Consider the following 19427-nt stretch of genomic DNA (forward strand, 5'->3'; position numbering starts at 1 on the left):
GAGAGAGGGAGAGAGAGAGAGAAGTTAAATGGAAAGCCAAAATCCAGTGTTCTGCTCTGTTGTATGATGTACAATTTGATCTGGTATTTCTGGAGAATGTTTAAATATGTAGATAGATCCATTGACCCATGATAGCACTTCTGGAAAATACCCTTAAGGAGAAAATCACTTACTCTTGTAAAACTGTGTACATGAGGGTGTGCAGGGGAGTGCTGTACTTACTAGCCTCCCATACTCCCTAACCACCTTTTGTGGAAACTGACTTTCTTTCCCCTCCCACTAGCATTCATGTTTGTCTTGTTTGCTGATGTATCCCTGGACCTAGAAGACTTCATGGCATACAATAGGTGTTCAGTTAATACTTGTTAAATGAAATGAATAACACTGGGAAAAAAATGGCTGCAATCTCAATGTCCAAAAAAAGAGAATCTATCTTTCTAGCATTTAGCACAGACCACGAATCCATTGATGTAAGCAAGAAGGTCCAGCATAAGATCCTTGAAGCCTTTCTAGAATGAAGGAGAGCAGCTCAAAGAGGTGACTGAGGCTCTCTGTATAATGGAAAGCATGCTCATGGGATAGTGCGGACTCTTAAGGTCATAGGTATCCACTGTATTAGTTTTTGTGTCAAACTTTTGCATTAATCCAAATCCAGTCTTTAGTTGACTCAGCTGGGTTTAAAGAGTTTAGGCTGAAGATAGCTCTAGAATTTTAAGAAATAATAAATCAAGAGGTTTTGACTTGCTGAAGGTTTGTTTAATGCAGATAGTATTGGCTTGATTCCTTTCTCGTTGGCATCCTTTGCCCCATTGTTGGACTTGTGAGGTCTACTTGTCTTGTTCCAACCTCACAGTAGGGCTTAAAGAAAGAGAGTATAAGTCAAATAGATTATAATTAGAATCAGTGTGGCCTTTATAATGATTATTTAGAATTAGATATAGTAATGAGAAATGTCAATCTACATGTTCAGTAAAAAAATTTTGCTGTAAGACAGTATCTATACGATAGTTTCATTTATATAAAACTCTATCTACCATCTATTTATTTATCTATGTATCTTTGTATCTATCTACCTACCTCGAGAGACAGCAACAGGAATATTCAAGAGATGTTAAGATGGCTTATCTGTAGGTGAAGATATGGAGATAATTTTTACTTCTTCTTTATATTTCATATACATATGTACTATTTCAGTAGTTAGCACATGTCATTTTTATCTTCAGTAAAAACTCTAGTTTTATTTTGAGACACACACACACACACACACACACACACACACACAAGCCCACACAGACTAAGGTTTATAATATTCTTGAACTTCAAATTCAGATAGGTCATTTGATCACTCAGTTGAATCATCTGTGGACGGTCTTGGAATGACTGACCTGGAACACTTACGTGTGGAGTTATATCTTTTTTTTCAACAGAAAATATTTTTAAGGGCAATTTTAAATCCACAACAAAATTGAGAGGAAAGTACAAACATTTCCCATAGGCCTCTTCCCTACCTCACCATCAACATCCCACACCAGAGTAGTATATATGTTACAATCAATTGATACATCATGATTACCCAAAGTCTATAGTCTAAGGTTCACAGTAGAGTTCACTTTTTTTTTTATTTTTTTAATGTTTATTTATTTTTGAGACAGAGAGTGAAAGAGCATGAGCAGGGAAAGGACAGAGAGAAAGGGAGACACAGAATCTGAAACACTCTCCAGGTTCTGAGCTGTCAGCACAGAGCCCGACGCAGGGCTCGAACCCATGAACCTCGAGTTCATGGCCTGAGCCAAAGTTGGATGCTTAACCAACTGAGCCACCCCGGCGCCCCTAGTACACTTTTGATGTTATACAGTCTATGGGTTTGGACAAACGTCTAAAGACATGTTTCCTTCTTTATAATATCATATAGAGTATCTTCACTGCCTATGTGCTCATCTCCCCTTACTCCTGCATCCACTGATCTTTTTATTGTCAGAGTTACATCTTTTTAAAGTCAAAATTTTCTTTTATACTAATTCTCTCTTTGGAATTTGGATTTAGAGAAAATTTAGGTTTCAATCCTGGCTCTACTATCAGCTGTGTGGCTCTGAGCATATTTCTTAACTTCTCGGAGTATAAGTATCCCCAACTATAACACAGACACATAAAAGCTGATAGTGATGAATAAATGTGTATAGGGTGCTTACGGTAATTCTGAGGTATGTGTGTATGTATGTCTGTGTGCACACATATATGTATGCATGGATGTATGTATGTTTGTGTATACATACTTGTGTATGTGTAGACATTTGTGCATGACTGTACAGGCATATAGTGTGCATACTGGTGTGCATGTGTATACATGTGTGTATTATGTGTGTATGTTGTATTTATGCACACATGTATGTTTATGCATGTATTTTGCTCTCAGTTTACTTCTACCATATATTTCTGACGTGATTTACTATTAGCATAAACAAGAGGTGCTAATGAGACTCAGAGATAATAAAGGATGTTAAAATGCAGAAGAGCTGCCAGAAGATCCAATTCTGCTCTCTCTCTCCTCCCAGCCAGCACACCTACCCCCACTTGTCTACCTCCTCACCCTTCTCAGTCCCTGCCTGTATCTGGCAGGGCTGAAGAAGATCTGCTCACTGGAACAAAAGAGGGGTCAGAGCAAGGAGAAGTTGCCTGGGGCAGCTGAGATGCCACTGTTTATTTGTCAAATTCCCAAAGGTACCCTCTGCCAAGTATGGTTTACTGACTCACATCACATCAGTCTCCTTTTATGTTATTAAGCTCCAAAGAGAGTACTTTGTTTCTAATTCATCATCACACAAAATTCAAAAGACCTAAGAGATGGAATTCCACCTCTTGGCATCTCAACCACCCCAGAGAAAAACTCAAGCAGCCAGCAAGTCCCTGGTCTCAGATAAAACAAAATATTTTAATTCTGGCTAATTTCTTCTTATTCCTAAGAGGGGCTTTATGCATCAAATGCTGGGTGATAAGAAGTCTTCAGTTTTGTTTTTTTCAGTACTGTTTTCCTTTAATCTCTGCCCCATGAAAACTTTGTTTACTAATGTTAAGAATAACACAGTAGATTCAAAATTCTGGAGCTGAACTGGAAAAAATATAACTAGAGTGTGTAACATTGGTGGTCATGCCACAAAAATGATGGTGCAATTTGTTGTTAATAGACAATGTACTTTATTAAATGCCTTTATTACTAGGCTTCCAACAGTTCCTGCAGATTCTTGGGAACTTATGCTGTATAAGCCAATATCATTTGTTTCTTTTTTGCTGCTAAATTTTCACAGCCAGATTGTATTGAGATCTCAACCAGGAAACAAGAATTGTGTACTTTTTTTCTTGTCTCTATCTCTGGTAGACAGTTCAAACTACTGAATAATATTTTAGGAGATTTCAGAGTTTTCCCAAGTGGTAAAAAAAAGTTATCTGTTTCACAAATGAGTTCATATTTTAAACAGACATAAAAATGAGACAAACATAACCCTAATGCAAAAATATGTAGTACAGTCATAGGAAGGGTTTCCACAATGCAACATTTGGTTTTAAATATGTACCCCAGTGATAAGTGAAAATTCAGTAAAGTCTAACTCCAGGATTCTCAAGTTTAGCATCAATGACATTTTGGTAATTCTCTGTAATGGGGCTGTCCTGTGCATGGCAGCCTCTATTTCTGCTGTGACAATCAAAAATGCCTCCAGATATCCCTCAATCAGTCCCAGTGAAGAACCACTGGTCCAATCCACCAGCAATCAGCCCTTAACTCCAATAAAAAACAAACCAGGCTATTCAATAAAAGAGAAAGAAACACCAAAACATGCTACACTGTGGGTGAATCTCAAACACTTTATGCTAGTTGAAGGAAGCCAGACACAAAAGACTACATAGTATATGATGCAATTTACATGAAATATCTTGCAAAGGCAAATCTACAGAGACAGAATGTAGATTAATATCTGTTATGTTGGGGGTGAGAATGAGTTAACTGCAAATGGTCATGAAGGATCTTGCTGGGATGATGAAAATGTTCTGAATCTGGATAATGGTGACGGCTACACAACTTGGTAGGTGTACTAAAAATCATTGAATTGCACACTTTAGATGGATGCATTTATAGTATGTAAATTTGACCTCAGTAAAGCTGTATTTTTTTAAAACACGAAAAGATAGGAGGATAAAATGTATTGCAGAAGAGAAAACATGAGGTAAACACAATCCCATAGGTTTCCTTTAACTATGGGAAGTAGCCTCCTAAAAACAGAGAGATCAGATTTCCCACATTCTATCAAACCAAATGACCGTTAGGGCAGGCCACAATATTTTTGCTGGCCAGACAGCTGCAACGTCTGTTAGCACCTGATGCAACTCAATGGGCTGTTTAGTTCTGGTGTGTATCTTTCTATGGAAAATAATGTGTATGCATGGTCACCCATGTTCAACATGGCAAAGAAGACAGGGTGATTATCAGGGGTTTGTCTTGTAAGACATTCTGTGTTTTCTGTTAACATATAAAATAATTCCCATTAATATGAAACATGCCTAGTGTGACATGATATGTGAAGGGGAAAATGATCTGAAATCACCCAGAATCCCCATTACCCACTTAAACTTCTGCCATGGTGAAAAAAAATTGTCTTATTTGGTGTGCATTAAATGACAGCTGTTGTTGCTATTCACAGAAATTCTGGGGACTCTCTTATTGTAAATGGGTCAGCACATGTCTTCTTGGAGAATGCCCAGCTGCTGTTTAAATTATTTACTGCCCAAAATATGTACTCTTTGCTAAGAGGCCTACACATTTTCAGGGGGTTCATGGCCTGTCTGGGGTATAAGCAAAGGGGGTGGAGGAGCCTTCCCTGGTCAAGTTATTAACACTAACTTGGCTGAATACACAACCCTAAGTGAGGCAGCACTTGAAATTTCTAGAATCTTCAGCTCTGATGGAGCTAAGAAAAGAGAAATGGGTTAGAAATGGGGCCTTTTCGGTAAGTTATCCCAAGACTTTAATCTGGCAAAGTTTTGGGTAAAGGAAGGTATTGATAGTAAAGTCATCCTCTGCATCCCTTCCCCCTGTGCCATTCAGCTGGAAACTGTGTGAAAGAGATCATTACAATAATTTAAATTTTTCCCAAAGGCCACACACATGAAAGATACTTTCTTCTTTTAACAAGTCTACATTTGATATGTTAAGAACATTATAATTCTGAGAAATTCTGCCCCTATTTTATTTTCAGGCCTAGTAAACTAAGTACCAGAGAAATATATTCAACTTGAGCAAGAAGGCAGCCAGAATGGCAATACACCCAACAAAGATGCCTGCCAACATTACAAGAAAAATATTTGAAGCAATAAATAACTCTGATTAGGCCCAATTTGCAAACTGGAGGCTGAGAACAGGAAGGATGCTGATCTACCTGATTAAATCCCAGCAATTTCCTAGAAAATGTCATGTAGAACATTCTCTTTGATTTTTGCTGATCAACTAGGACAACATGCACTGAAAGATTATCAAGACAACAGTATTTGTCCCATGCATATTTTGTGAAATATATACACACCATTTTTGCTGAGCAGGATTCAGGAAACAAACACATTTAAAAAATAAGCATTTCCTAAAATACAGAAATAAGAAAAAGGTGACATTGCTGGAGAAGATCCAAAGATTTTTTTTTACCTTAAATGTTACTTACCTCTTTTTTTGTCAATAAATAATTTTGAAAAGTTTTCTTTCCATGTATTGACAGTTGTCATGCTCCATAATCAGGCTGAAAAGCGTATGGGTTGGACAAAATAAAATCCTTACTACCTAAGTGGTGTAAGTTAGGCTATTTTCTGAAATACTAAGTTGTATTTTGCTTCCAAAGAACATCATGGTTTTCTGCTTTTTCACTTTAGAGTTTTAAACTTACAGAATCCAAAGTGTGTGAGGGGAGTACTGATTCAACATCTTGACTAGGTTTACTCTAGCTAAGAAAGAGATATATTCACTATGATACTTAATCATTGTCCTTTTAAATATTTACTCATTGTCTCTCTAAAATGGTTGTCATAACTACTTTTCAGTTGTCCCGTTGCTTCTTTTCCTACTCAAAATTTTCTTTGGAAAAAGTGGATTCTTTTCTATGAACTTCAGAGTTGTGTGGGGTTTTTTTTTGGGGGGGGGGAAGGTTAGGGCAAAACAATTCTTACCTTTGGGCAAAAGAGGATTGACTCTATGGTCTTAAAGGTTTATTAACTTACATCTGATGATCTGGTATTAGACTGAATATGTCATTGGTCCAGAATTGTATTTCTTAAAAAGTGTAAGTACACATTTGACCTGTCCAACTATAGATGGTGAGCATCCTTTCACTCCCCCTCACAGATTCCCAGGAGCACATGGGTACTCCTTCTGTGTGAGCACCTGCTCCTGCCAAGACTCTTCCTAACCTAGATCAAATTCCCTGCTGTTTGCTCAGTTCTTGGTCCCCACCCCCCATTCCCTCTCCTGTACAGCCTCTGCCTTGCCCCTTTCTTCTTTTCTGCAACTTTGTCTTTCTTAGTTCTTCTAGCGTGGTTTTTCTTGGCTCTTCCAGCAGTGTCCCTCCCAGAAAGACCCCATTTCTGTCTGCTGCCCCTCCTAATCTAGATGCCACCCACTGGCTTGTTCAGATTTCTTCAGTGGATCCCAGGCACAACAAATTCAAGTCCATAAGCCTCAAAGACAATATCATATTAAAGTTATCCTTGAAGAAAGGAATTTTCTCACATAAATGTATCTTGTACAGACAACACTCCCTCATGGTCAACTGTGGCCTCTCTTGTTATTCATTTCTGCTTCATTAATTCATATATCAATCCATTGAGAACTATGTCACATGATAAAGTTGCCTCAATATTTGTTTCTAAATACTTTTGGCAGGTTATATTTGTGTTTTGTTCAGATTAAGAGCTTGCTGTCTATTGGCTCCAACATGGTGTAGTGCAAAGAGCACTGGACTAAGAGTCAGAACTGACATCTATCTAGATTTGGTCCTTCTAGTTAGCCCCTAAATATGGATGCATAGGTTTGTGGGTAAAATGAATTAATATATGTGAAAGTGGAAAACATAAAGCATTACAAAATTGGCCAAATAAAAGTAATTTTCAGAATTTTATTGTAGACTACTTTTATTTAGGTGCTGGTGGGGAGAAATTTTCATGATCTCAGAAAGAAGCTGTTAGATGGAAAATCTTGAGAGTCTAATCTTTCCCCAAAGAAACCTGAAGAAAAGATGTTGTAAAGTAAAACAGTTATATACTTGGATACTGTTTGTGTATGGCAGTATACCAAAGACACTTCAGATCTGAATCAAGATTCTTCATGGGGGTCTTGGCCATCAACATGTTGGCTTAGGGCTTATCACTCACATTGCTTGATGTTAGCTCAGTTCTTTTCTAGAGAGGTGTGGGATTCCAGTAACAGACGCTGTGTATCTCTAAAAGAAAAGTTGCTTTAAACAGCTATTTCAACTGGTACCATGAACTTTGTTCAGAGCTAATTTCACAGCAAACAATCAGCATCAAACTCTTCTGAGAAATGAGTGTAAATTGTGAGAAAGGCAGTGAATGAAGAAATCCAGGAAACAGAACAAGGCTATCAGATAGTAACTGCATGGATTTAAGTGAAAGGTGACAAGGTCAATGATATTGTAAGAAATATATAATAGTTTAAAAATCAAAGCCACAAGAAGATATGTGAAGCCAGAAGAGGGTGGATGGGCTCTGGTTGGGGCTGCAGAAACAATTCACAGGAGACTCTGGTAAAGGCCTTTCCTCTGCACCTAAATGCAGTCCTCAACCCTCTTGAGTGGACATGTGGGCTCAGCTGGGCAGGGGTCTAGCCCATTGCTGAATGCATGGTGGGATTGCCAATAATTTGGGTTGTCTCAAACACAGAAAAAGGAAATGAACACATTAGCCTCTTATTTGCTCAAAAAGCAAAATAAAACAAGATTAGGATGCTAGTAGGAAGGCCTTGATAAGAAAGTTTGAGGCTAAAATTGAATTCTCAAACATTTGACTATTTTTTTAAAGAAAGGCTCAGAAACAAATGACGTCAGCATGTAAGGAAAATAATGAAGCTCCAGGTGCTAAACCAGGTCCTACCCATTCCACGGTGCTCATGTTTCTATTCCCAAAGTGCTAACTGGTGGGCAGGAAGAAGTCAGTGAACAAGAGGGGCTTTTTCTTCATTGGTAGATTGTTTGGCCAGCACACAAGAGATAGAAAACATGTGGCTCCAAGCACTCACATTGGCAAGGAAACAGGAGAGAAGTTGTAGTAGTAAAAGCACAGATTTTGTGCCCTGGAGTTCTGGTGCTGGAGGGCAGAGAGGGGAACCAAGGCACCTGGTGTTAAAAAAGTGTTAATTACTAGGGGGTCCTGCATCCATGCTTGCTGGCCCAAAGGGTGCAGCGACCACCTAAACAGAGCAAGACCATAAGAGGTTCTGACAGCAGGAAAGGCTGGCAGGAGCAAAGAAAACCACAGGACAAGAGTTCATGGTAGAAAAGAATGTAAGCACCTATTGTGCACCAGGTCCTGTTTTCAAGAAGCTAATGGTCTACTGGTAGAAGCCCATACTTCTGTTAGACCAAAGGACTTGGTGATTTTTGGCATAGAGGAAGGATATGTTTTATGACTAGGAGTTATCAAAACTGCACAAATATTTTAATTAGGTCCCATCACGAGAGGTGTACTGTGATGTTTTCAATAGAAGTAGTCTTAATAAGTTATATATACATGGAGTAATTTTATATCTGACTATGAAATATATTAAGGGAGATGGTAATTTAAAGACACACTAATGGGAATTCTTTAACAAAGAGAAAAGGGAAACTTCAGCCTCCATTGACCTCTTATGAAATATAGAATTTTGTATAATGAGCCTCTTTTAAATTTTTTTTTTTTTAATTTTAGAGATAGAGTGAGAGTTGCAGAGGGAGAGAGAGAGAGTCTTAAGCAGGCTCCATGCTCACCATGGAATCTGACATGGGGTTTGATCCTATGACCCTGGGATCATGACCTCAGCTGAAATCAAGAGTCTCACGTTCAACCAACTGAGCCACCCAGGCGCCCCTCTTATAATGAGCTTCTTAATGGAAGGTATACCCACAGGAGAACACAGCACAGGGAAAATAAAGCAGCTTTCCCACCCACTGTCCTCAAAAATAACCAAAGTAATCTTTAATTATCTTTGAAGAAAGAACCAGAAAAAATGAAAGAAACATGTGAAAAGCTGGAGAATTTTCATTATCTTTTCACTGTTGTCTCTATAGAGAATGGAAACAGCCAAATCTTACATGTTAGGAAATGTGATAAAACCAAATTAGAATAGGGGCACAGGGCACCCACTAATGCAGGCTACAGTGAAATCAGACAGGCTTTCAGGGCCTCCAATATTGCCTAAGGAAAGAGGACTGATACAGAAAGAAGAAAGTGAAGCACATAAAAATGTGTTTTGTTTTTCACTGAAGGACCTTGTGAACCCAGAATCATACCTGTGCATTTCACACCTGGATTCTCTATGTGACAATCAGTAATGGTCATGAAGTAAAGAATAATAGGGGCCATTTTACACACGCTGTAAAAATGTTCTTTTATTGAATTTTGTATTATCATAATAAATAAAAAAAAATCACAGTAAAAAGGAAAAAGTCATGTATGAATACTCTTTAATTACAGTAATGCATATGTTGAAAAATGGGAGGAACATATACCTAGATGTTGGTCTGCCACATTAATGAATAATTACAATTTTTAAGCCATAACTTCTATGAATTTGTCAATGATTTTGTCAAAACTGAACTTCTCTTTATGTGAGATTTGTCAGTTGATCTTCACTCATCATTGGTCATAGAACACTTAGTTTATTTTGAAAAATTTATTTCATGTTGAACAACAGATACACAAGTAGGTAGAAAAAGTGTTAACTAAAAAGATAAGATAGGGCAAGATGCATAAAAATCCCATTCCACATCAAATTCTATAAATAGCATGTCTAGGTTTCTTTGGGACCAATTCTTGTGGTTTTCTAATATGTCTGTAGCCAAAAATATTTAGACAAGTAAACATTCAAGTGGTCACTCAGAATGCCAGATTAAAGGAACTGAGTATAAAACCCTTGGTTATTTCAAATCTACTCTGCAAGTGCAGAAATGTAATCTCGCAGAGACTGGAGACCAAACTTGCCCCGTGGAGCTTGGATTCCAAATCACTCTGAATTTACTGGAAAAGAAAAGAAAAACAAAACAACACAACCGACCAGTTGATTTCCTATGTCCCAGTCATGCCCATTAACTGGGAGTTCTCCACACTCACTTCCATGTAGAACATATTGTTAATTAAAGGATATAATAAAAACATGTACATTTTAAGCTTATGTATATCTTATTAAAACTCTAGACAGCCATTGTTTAAACTTAGATCAACAAAGTAAGTTTTCAGGGGAGACATATTTTATCACTGGAATGGTTTAGGATTGTGGCTCTGGATGGTAATAAAAGATTCTCTTTTACTTGTTACTAAAGCTTGTTTCTAATAAATGCTATATAAACAGTGTGTCTGTACATCTCCTGCCCCAGGAGTGGAGAGGTCCTGCTGCATCCCTGGTGGCAGCTGAGGCTGCAATTATTGTGAGGAGAATGGTTGGAATCCACTAAACCCTGGCATTGTTTTCAACCTTCTCTACACCCAGTTCTAATCTGAGAACTGGGGGGAGGAGGGGAGGAGGGGGAGTGAAGAAGGAGGAAGGAGGGAGGAGGGAGAGGGGGCAGGAGGATAGAGGGGGACAAGGGGAGGAGAGAAGAGGGGAGAGGGCTTTCAGTTGCCAGAGGCACCCAAATGACCAAGCCACATTGAAGAATCCAGCACTGGAGTTTGGGCGAAGCATTTTGGGAAGTCCTGCTGTATGAGACACTGTGGAGACAAATCTCTGCAAGGCTGCACTTTAGTACCAGGTGTCCCTGGAGAGCATCAGGCTGTCCTACTGTGTGAGAATGGTAAGTATCCCTGAGCTCTGACCTCTCAGGGGTGCCTTCTCTGGCAGCTCAGGCCATTCTTCTGAGGCAACCAGCCATGCCTGCCCCTAGGCTACTCTGATGGGGAGGTGGGACTGTCTTCCTGACAGCCCCACTGCCCTCCTGTCACAGATGCTATCTGCCAATAATCCTTTGTACCCCTAACTCTGTTTCTGCTTCTGGAGAAAGCAAACCAGCACTGCCTATAATTACTTCAAGGTGGTAACTATATATGTTGCCTCACTTGGTAGATTTGTCATTGGAGAGGTCCCATGGGGGCATCCAGTGAGCCTGTCTGTCTCCTAACTGCTTGAACTTCCTGACTCTAGCCCATCCTGGTGGACCCAAATCAATCCAAGGCCCTCCCACGGCTGCCTACAGTTTATATGACAGGACGGGATTAAGCACTCTACTTTCCAACCCTCACCTCCCTCACAATCACCTTCTCTAAGGTCTTAGACTTCCAAGTACACCACGTTCACTCTTGCCTGTGCCTTTACCTGTGTATCACCCTCTTCCCTGGATGCACTTGATTCTTCTTCCAAGTTTTCCTAGCAGGACACTCTCTGTGAAGCATCCATGGTCCACTTGGTCTGCATTCATGCTTCTATGCTCAGCATTTGTTCACAGAACATTTGGGAGTGATTCTCTTCTATCCCCAACTCAAAATCTGAGGACAAGGCTGCCCTGCCTCATTTTCCTTTCCCTCATGGCAGTCTGAACGGTGCTAGCTCTATAAACATCTCATGAAGTGGTTCTCCCAGTGAGCTGTGGGCACTGTAGCATGATTGAGGCACTGCAGAATATCCTCCTCTGCTCTTCATGGGCTGTGGTCCGGAGGAGGGGGGACTCTCACAAGGGCAAAGTTTGTAGCAGATGCTCAGATGCCACCTGACCCTGGTGGTCTTCTCTCAGGGGATGCCATTTCACCAGCTAGGCCATAGGAAAGCACAGATCAGTGAGGGCACATTGGCAGGCATGGATGATTCTAAATGCTCTCTACAGATGAAAGCAGTGAGTCACAGGCCGAGCTCCAGATAGCACACTTCAGGACAAAGTGTGTAGGAGAACCAGACTCCCCACTCAGACCCACTTTTAGTATCAGCTTGCTGACACTCAGATACTTCTTGGAAGCTTGTGGCACTTCCTCCAACCTATCACTGAATCTCCGCCCTACCCAAGGCTGAGTTCCAGGTCTGCCTGTTGTATGGCAATCATCCTGTTCTGTCCCCCAAGATCACAGCATACACAATCCTCTGCTGGCCAGCTTCCCATTAGGTTCAGGGAGATAGGACAGGAGGACATCAGATGGGAAATTTCTACTCTGCTCCCTCCCAACCTCCCATACTTCTTAAAGACCTTCTTTGCCCAGGTCCTTCTGGACAGCCCTGCACAGCCCACTTCTTACTTGGCTATAGTAACTCCATCTCCCAGCCCTGGCCCTCGGCCCCAGGTGTTGGAAGGAGGTCCTGTCAGTCTCTGGTTGCTTTGACATCCACTGTTGCTTCCCATGTCTCTGTCCTCAATGAGTGTCTTCATTTGAGTTATTTGACTTGAATGACAGCAAATCCCTAAGCTTCTTGCAAAACCCTCACAGAAGTTCCTCCATTTATGTAATGATGGTACATCAAGTACAAAATACCATCTGCTTAAAGTACCAGACATTAGCCCCGTCCCCCTTCCCATACACACATGGGCCATTCTGTATTCTTGCAAAGCACTTCCTGGAGCCCCAGGACATCTCAGTACTCTGCCTGCTACTCTAGGCTAAGTCAGAAATGCCCAGTCAGAAGTATGTGTGGTAGCCATAGTGTATGCACAATGGGCAGGCTTTGATGAAAAGAAAAAAAAAGTCTTTCTCATGTGCCTACTTACATATATCTACCTATCTTCCACCTTAATCTCCCCACTATTCCTGTGATCTAATGTAAACCCACCTTCAGAAAAAAACTTGAACATGAAAGCACATGACTGTTAGTATTTCATTAGCTTAGCCTCGGAGAGGTAGTGGCATTTTGAAAGGAGTGGTGACATTTACGCACACCTCAGTCAGATTGCTTGGATTCTAATTCTCACTTGGCCACTTTCTGGCCCTGAGACTGGGAAATGCTCAAGTTCTCTACAACTTGGTTTCTTCATCTGAAAAATGGTGATAATAGTAAAATCTATCCAACAGGATTGTTGCCAGAAGTGATTTCAAGGAAAAATCTCAATGCCAGCTTCTCTCCCACATTATGTACTCAATAATTGTTGACTATCACAAGATTGATTGTCTTCTTATCCAGATGTGAGCTCTTCAGGATTAGAAGGGCCTTTATAGACACATAAAATGCCACCCAGGAAAGCTGTGAGGCTGCCTCTGGCCACATCACTGTGCCATGACACAGGGTACCCTCTAGCACTGCTCATCCTTCCTAGGGAGCTTCTTTCACTCCCGTCTTAGAAGAAGTTCCCCACATGAGTGGGCTGCCTCCTCTGGGACTTCCCCAAGGTATTCCAGAGAACCAGGATGAAACTGGACCTGAGTCAGGCCTGCCTGACATGTGACTATCTTGGCTTCCTGGTCACCAGTCCAGGGCCCTGGCCTCTCATTTACTAAGTACCACCTCTATCCCCCAACCTGCTTAATGAGGACCTGTGCCTTCCTCCCCCTGGAAGGTGGAAGATAATAGGAAGGAGCTCTGGCAAAGCAGAGAACAGGGCTGTGTGCTGTGGGGCAGTGAATATCAAGGCATGAAATGTGGGTTTTAGCCCACACCTGCAATACACCTCTGGGATGCACCTGATTTGGGGAGATCCATGAAGGCCTCTGCAAACAGTCAAGAAATGGTCCTCTCCTCTCACACCTTCTTGACTTTTTGTCTGTCACCACATCAGTGTGGCTTAACACAAACCAAGGAGCATCCAAACATTTGACTCCTGGCACATGACAAGTTTCTCTAGGGACTCCCATTCTGAGGAAGCTCAGTGCCACTTGGGTCTCTTGCCTTGAAGGGCACACCCTTTGCAAAGCAGAAGGTGACATTTCTTTAGTGCACAATGTAGAGGCCTTTTGATTTTTATTTTCCCAAAAGGCTCCATATCAGTGCCTTGGGGAATCCCACAGCCAACCAACAAAAGGCAAACCTGCTCACTAGAAAGTATGGTTCCTGTTTGTGCTGGTTTGGCCACTTCTGGGAAGGGCACAAGAAACTGAGGACAAAAGACTTGATGATAAATGGACTCTGAGGGGAGAGAGAGGCCAACATAATGTCGATGGCAACTTCTTATTTATATTTTCACTTGTCACTGATGTGGGCCCTGGAGGACTGAGCAGCTGAGTGGAAAGGCCCCTGTAATGGGGTCTCCTTGGGTCAAGTTGGACAAATGGTGAAATGGCATGATCAGTGTTGTTTCCCAAAATTGTTGCAAGTGACATTATTCCTAGAAGGAATTGTTAACCCTGTAAAAATCGGTTTTATTTTTCCCCCTCTCTCCAGTTTTCTTAAATAGGCCTTTGTGTAAAGGCTGTGATCAGGTATAATCCTATCTAAAACATCTTCTCTTAACCCTACTTCTAAATAAACAGTGAACACCACACTCAGAATGTTGAACTGCCTAGTAATTTCAGTCACCTGCTAAAATAGCTCTTTTGACACCAGACTCTAATAACTGAACTAGAAGCTTCAGGAAAATTAACTGCAAATTACTAACTCTTGATCAACAGTTTGCATAAGATATCCAGAGTCAAAATAAACCCAAACTTGCAGATGTTCAAAAACGTACTGGCAATTCTTTCCCCAGATGGAAAGAGACACAGACACAGCACTTGTAACCTTTAGTCAGATGCTTATTAGGTGGTTAAGCCTAAGCTGCAAAATAGATACTAATTTTGATTACTAATTTTGGTACTGGCTGAACTAATTATGTACTGTTATTGCAGTCACAGGTCTCAAGATCTATAGCAGGGGTAGGAAAATAAGAGCAAAGTGTCAAGATCTCTCTGCATGATGAAATGTGGCCATTGTGTTATATGAATCCAAGTCCATGACAGTCTTGATGAGCCCAAGGTTTAAGGAGACCCTACTAAATCCTAAGGGAATGACTGACATGCTCAAGCCTTCAGTTACAAATCAAAGGCAGGTTTTTTTTGTTGTTTTTTTTTTTTTTTGCTTCTCAGTTTCTCCCTTTCTCTGGGCAATAAAAAGGAAAGGGAAGAGGAACTTCCCTCTGAAGTCTTGGTGATTTCTTGTTAAGTACATATATAAATATAAGCGTGTTGAAAGCACATTCTTAATAAAATTATTAATAACTTAGGGCCAGGATGGGAGGAGTCATCTAGTGTGGGATCACAGGGTTTTGAATTTTAGTGTGTTCCCTATTTTTATGACTAGATACTGGTGCAAAGAGCAGCCCTTCGTGACCAGCTCTGGTTGTGCAACATGAGCTCTGACATTTCCCTGGGTGTTCCAGGTACCTGCTAGGGTACCCGAGTTCAAGGTACCTTTGTTATTGTACACAAGACTCTCCTGAAAGTTAAAGATTTCTCTAAAAACTAAAAACCAAAAAAACACAGGTGTATGTGCACACACATATGCACACAAATCACCAGAATTTATAGGCTGTCTCTGTGCATGAGTAACACAAAGAAGTCCCAGAAGTTGGAAATGGGGTTCCCTGCTGAGACAGAAACTAGAAAGAACAAGCACCTAATAAATAAAAAAGCCACTAGTGGGAACTCATCTTCACGGAAAAGCATAAATGCTTTTGAAGACACACAAGAATACCCAAGGTTAATGAAGGTGCTCTAAAAAACATGATTTAAACCTTGGGGGAAAAAAAGTATATAAACTGGGTAGTCTGCTAGACCCTGGAAAAGTGACTTCAGGAAGCAAAGCAGGAGCCTGGCAGAAACACCACTCAAGCATGTTATGGGAAAAGCACTCCAATCATGGGGGATGCCAGATCAGGATTACTCCCTGCACACCACCAAGGCTCTTAGCTCCATGTCCATCTCACAAGACAATGCCTAATGACTAATTTGGCTTCCCTCACAAATCTTGATAATGAAAGAGATAGTCTAGTGAATAAAATTGGTTTTCATAAAGCTACTTTCTTTTATTTTTCATGATAAATTATGAAACTGGACATTTGAATTCCACATTAATTGTCATAAGTCTATTCCAGGGAGTCTGTCCTGTGTACACGGATAAACTTGAGGCCCTAATCTGCAAAGCTGGGATGACTGCCTTTGGAGGTCCTAGGTCTGGCAGCCCCCTTAAATCTAACCTTGACATTTCAGATCCTACAAACAATCATCATGGGGAAGGAGGATACTGGTACAAAGAACCACTGTGTTGGAAGATTCCAGAGTGGCAAGGCCACAAAACCCAGAGTCCCCCATGTTCATCCCAATACTAAGAGCATTTGCTTCTCCCTCCCCAACCTCCTTCAATCCCAAATCTATTTGCCTCCTTTGTCCCTTTTCATCTCTACCACCATGACCCTGTTCAGGGCACTAGTTTCAATCACCTGGATGACATAACAGCTGCCCCCTGACTGCTACCCCCCGCCTTAATTCTCCATCTACACACCAACCATGGTTCCTGCTTGCTCCAGCACATTCAATGAGCCCCCACCCATTATACCCATTATATCTGCATAATGGTACTCATGCTGCTCATGAGGTTCCAAGCTCAAGAATCAGCCTGTGGAAAGCTGGCAGGGCACCTGACCTCTGAGCTTGATCAGCTCCAAGGGCTGGTATAAGAAATAAACCAGTTATTATACAACAGACACTAAGCAATGGTATCACCTTGGCCAGCTGAGTCTTTGCTTGTGTGTGCAGCTTTGTCTGTACCACTTACCACCAATGCCTACCCCTTGGTTCTTGCTTTAGTTTACACAATGACTTGGGGTCACCCCAGTGCACTGTGTTCCCTCATGCCACCAACTTAACATGCATGCTGAACCTGGGCCTGGACTCCCTTTCCTCCCACTGTGCCCAGCTAATTCTAGCACTTAAGCTTCAAGTCTCAAATTAGGTATCACTTTTTCCAAGATACCTTCCCTGAATACTGCCTAACTCACCCCAAAACTGGAATGGTGTTTCTCTTTCCCTTTCCCACACATTTTGGGAGCACCTATACTAGTCCTTAGGACTTACTCTGTAATTGTCAATTTTCCTGTCAACACCATTAATGGGGATCAAAACAAACTCTCCAGGGAGAAAAGGGGAGAAGTAAATAGAGGTTCTGGCTTCAGTAGCCATACAGCTTTGCTACAGGGGTGCTTGTTCTCCCTTAGCCCTCATTAGAGGCTCACAAACTTCTAAGTGCAAAGCCCAGAGGTGGCTCAGCCCCTCCCTCTCACTTTACCCATTGATTTGGGATCAAAAGATCCAGATTCAGGCAAAGAAGCACTAACATTTTCACTTTCCAGTGTATTTCTTAGCCTCTTTGAGACTCAAATGAATAACCCTGTCTGTGGGTTTATAAAGCTTTGCAGTGATACTTTGTAACCCACAGAACACCAATTATTAGATGATTATTGTTGGTGCCAGATCTCATCCTATAGCAAGAAGAAGTGGACAGGAAAGGATGTCAGGCTGCAAGGGGTGGGTGACCCTACTGGATTGGGGCCATTGCCAGCAAATCTGTTTTCCTAATTCTGCCGCCTCATGCCCTACACACAGAACAGAGGTCTTCCTGAGGCTCTGTGTTCAGCCTTGGTCATTTTCCCTGAGTTTTCCAGAGACAAGGCTCTGGCATATCCTCACAAGTGGGAAGTGGAAACATCTTGGGGCTTTTAAGTATGACACATGGGAGTACTCAAAGGTTCCTACAACTAGATTACCTGTACTACATTCAGGCAGGCCTGCTGAGTCAGAATAAGCATTTTAATGACCCAACCTGATCACTGTGTATCATCTCACACCCATCAGGGGCTGTTGCTAGTACAGAGGGTCCTCTTCATCCCAACACACAGCTCCCAGCCCCTTCCCTGAGCCCCTCCCTGGTTGAAGCAGAAACTCAGAACACAGGTCAAGCCTGCCACCTACAGTTAAAGGGTCCAGGTACATCAGCTCCTGTGTTCACCTGCCCTTAGTTCAAGCCAACCCTATCCTTAGACTAAAAAGTCAAATTTCCTTCCTTCTCCCCTGGATTTAGAAATGGAAAATTTAGGAAATTGACTTAAATTGCTCTTTAGGCCAGTGTGTGTTTCTTCAAATTAAAAGCTGAATACGGAATCAGAATAAACTGCATTCAACAATGTGCAGCAAATGATCATGGAGTACCTGGGCTGCACACCCCTGAGATAAGTGCAATAATTCCAGGGGTGCCAAATATTCAGTTCTCACACGTGTGCAAACAAACTATAAGTCCAATTTATGAATTTCTTTCTGTTCACATTGAAGATCAATTTTTCTCTCATGGTGAAATTAATTTACTTTTCATTGCCTCTGCAATTAAACCAGCATTACTGCTATGAGAGCAGGCTCCAATCCTGTATCATGACCCTCATAGGCAGAAACACATACAGTGTCCACCCCTCACCTCAGGAAGAATGCATTGCCCATGAAGTTAAATGCTAGGTTGCCTTTTGTTAACAAAAATGTGTAGCTCTTGGTAAATTCCACCATGGAGAACGCAAACCATGGGTGAAACACACACCAACAGATATGTCCCAAGCTGGGGAATTGAAGAACATATGGGCAGAGTTTACACAGCGTAATTCTCATGAGAAGCAATCATGATTACTAAATAGTAACCAAAGCAGTGCAGCAGGGCTCTTCAGATTGCTTAAACATGGGGCGCCTGGGTGGCTCAGTCGGTTGAGTGTCCAACTTTGCTCAGGTCATGATCTCACAGCTCATGAGTTTGAGCCCCGCATCAGGCTCTGTGCTGACAGCTCGGAGCCTGGAGCCTGCTTCAGATTCTGCGTCTCCCTCTCTCTCTGCCCCTAACCCACTCGCATTCTGTCTCCATCTCTATCAAAAATAAACAAACATTTAAAAAAATTGCTTAAACATCAAAGTTAAGGTTAAAGAAATTGATGCAGCAGTGGAATTAAGGTAAAAATATTTTCTCTTGCTAAAAGAGTACCCTTAGTTCTCAACATATATCACCACCATCGCACATGTAGTCAATTTAAAATGAAAAACAAGTTTACAAATCACTTCTGGATACTTAAAAATAAACTCTAGGTTGCTTTTCTTTTTGGCAGCACCAGCCTTAAGCTCTGTGGCTTTGCAATATTTCAGAAACTTCAGGTACGTTACAGTCTTCTGAGAAAGGCCCAGTACTTCAGAATTCTTGGAGTGGCTGTGGAGAAAGAATATTACTGGCAACAAATATTAAAGCAACATTTTAAGACCTATAAGAATACATTTAGATG

The 19427-nt window shown here is 41.2% G+C and overlaps 1 protein-coding gene across 7 annotated transcripts in view; it reads right to left on the minus strand.

Moving 5' to 3' along the window:
* Positions 1–9690: 9690 nt before the first annotated feature.
* DUSP22 (dual specificity phosphatase 22) overlaps positions 9691–19427 on the minus strand; it is a 72210-nt gene continuing 62473 nt past the window's right edge. For 4 of the 7 annotated variants that reach the window (XM_045057213.1, XM_045057208.1, XM_045057207.1 and 1 more), the window contains one exon: positions 9691–19354. Coding sequence is in view for 2 of the 7 variants with exons in the window: in XM_045057212.1 (XP_044913147.1) it covers positions 19308–19354 (47 nt within the window). In the remaining 5 variants the exon portion in view is untranslated. The remainder of the gene's footprint in view (positions 19355–19427) is intronic. The other 3 variants (XM_045057211.1, XR_006597636.1, XR_006597637.1) reach the window with 2 other exon arrangements.

Source organism: Felis catus, chromosome B2 (genome assembly GCF_018350175.1).
Source record: "Felis catus isolate Fca126 chromosome B2, F.catus_Fca126_mat1.0, whole genome shotgun sequence".
Classification (NCBI taxonomy): Eukaryota; Metazoa; Chordata; class Mammalia; order Carnivora; family Felidae; genus Felis; species Felis catus.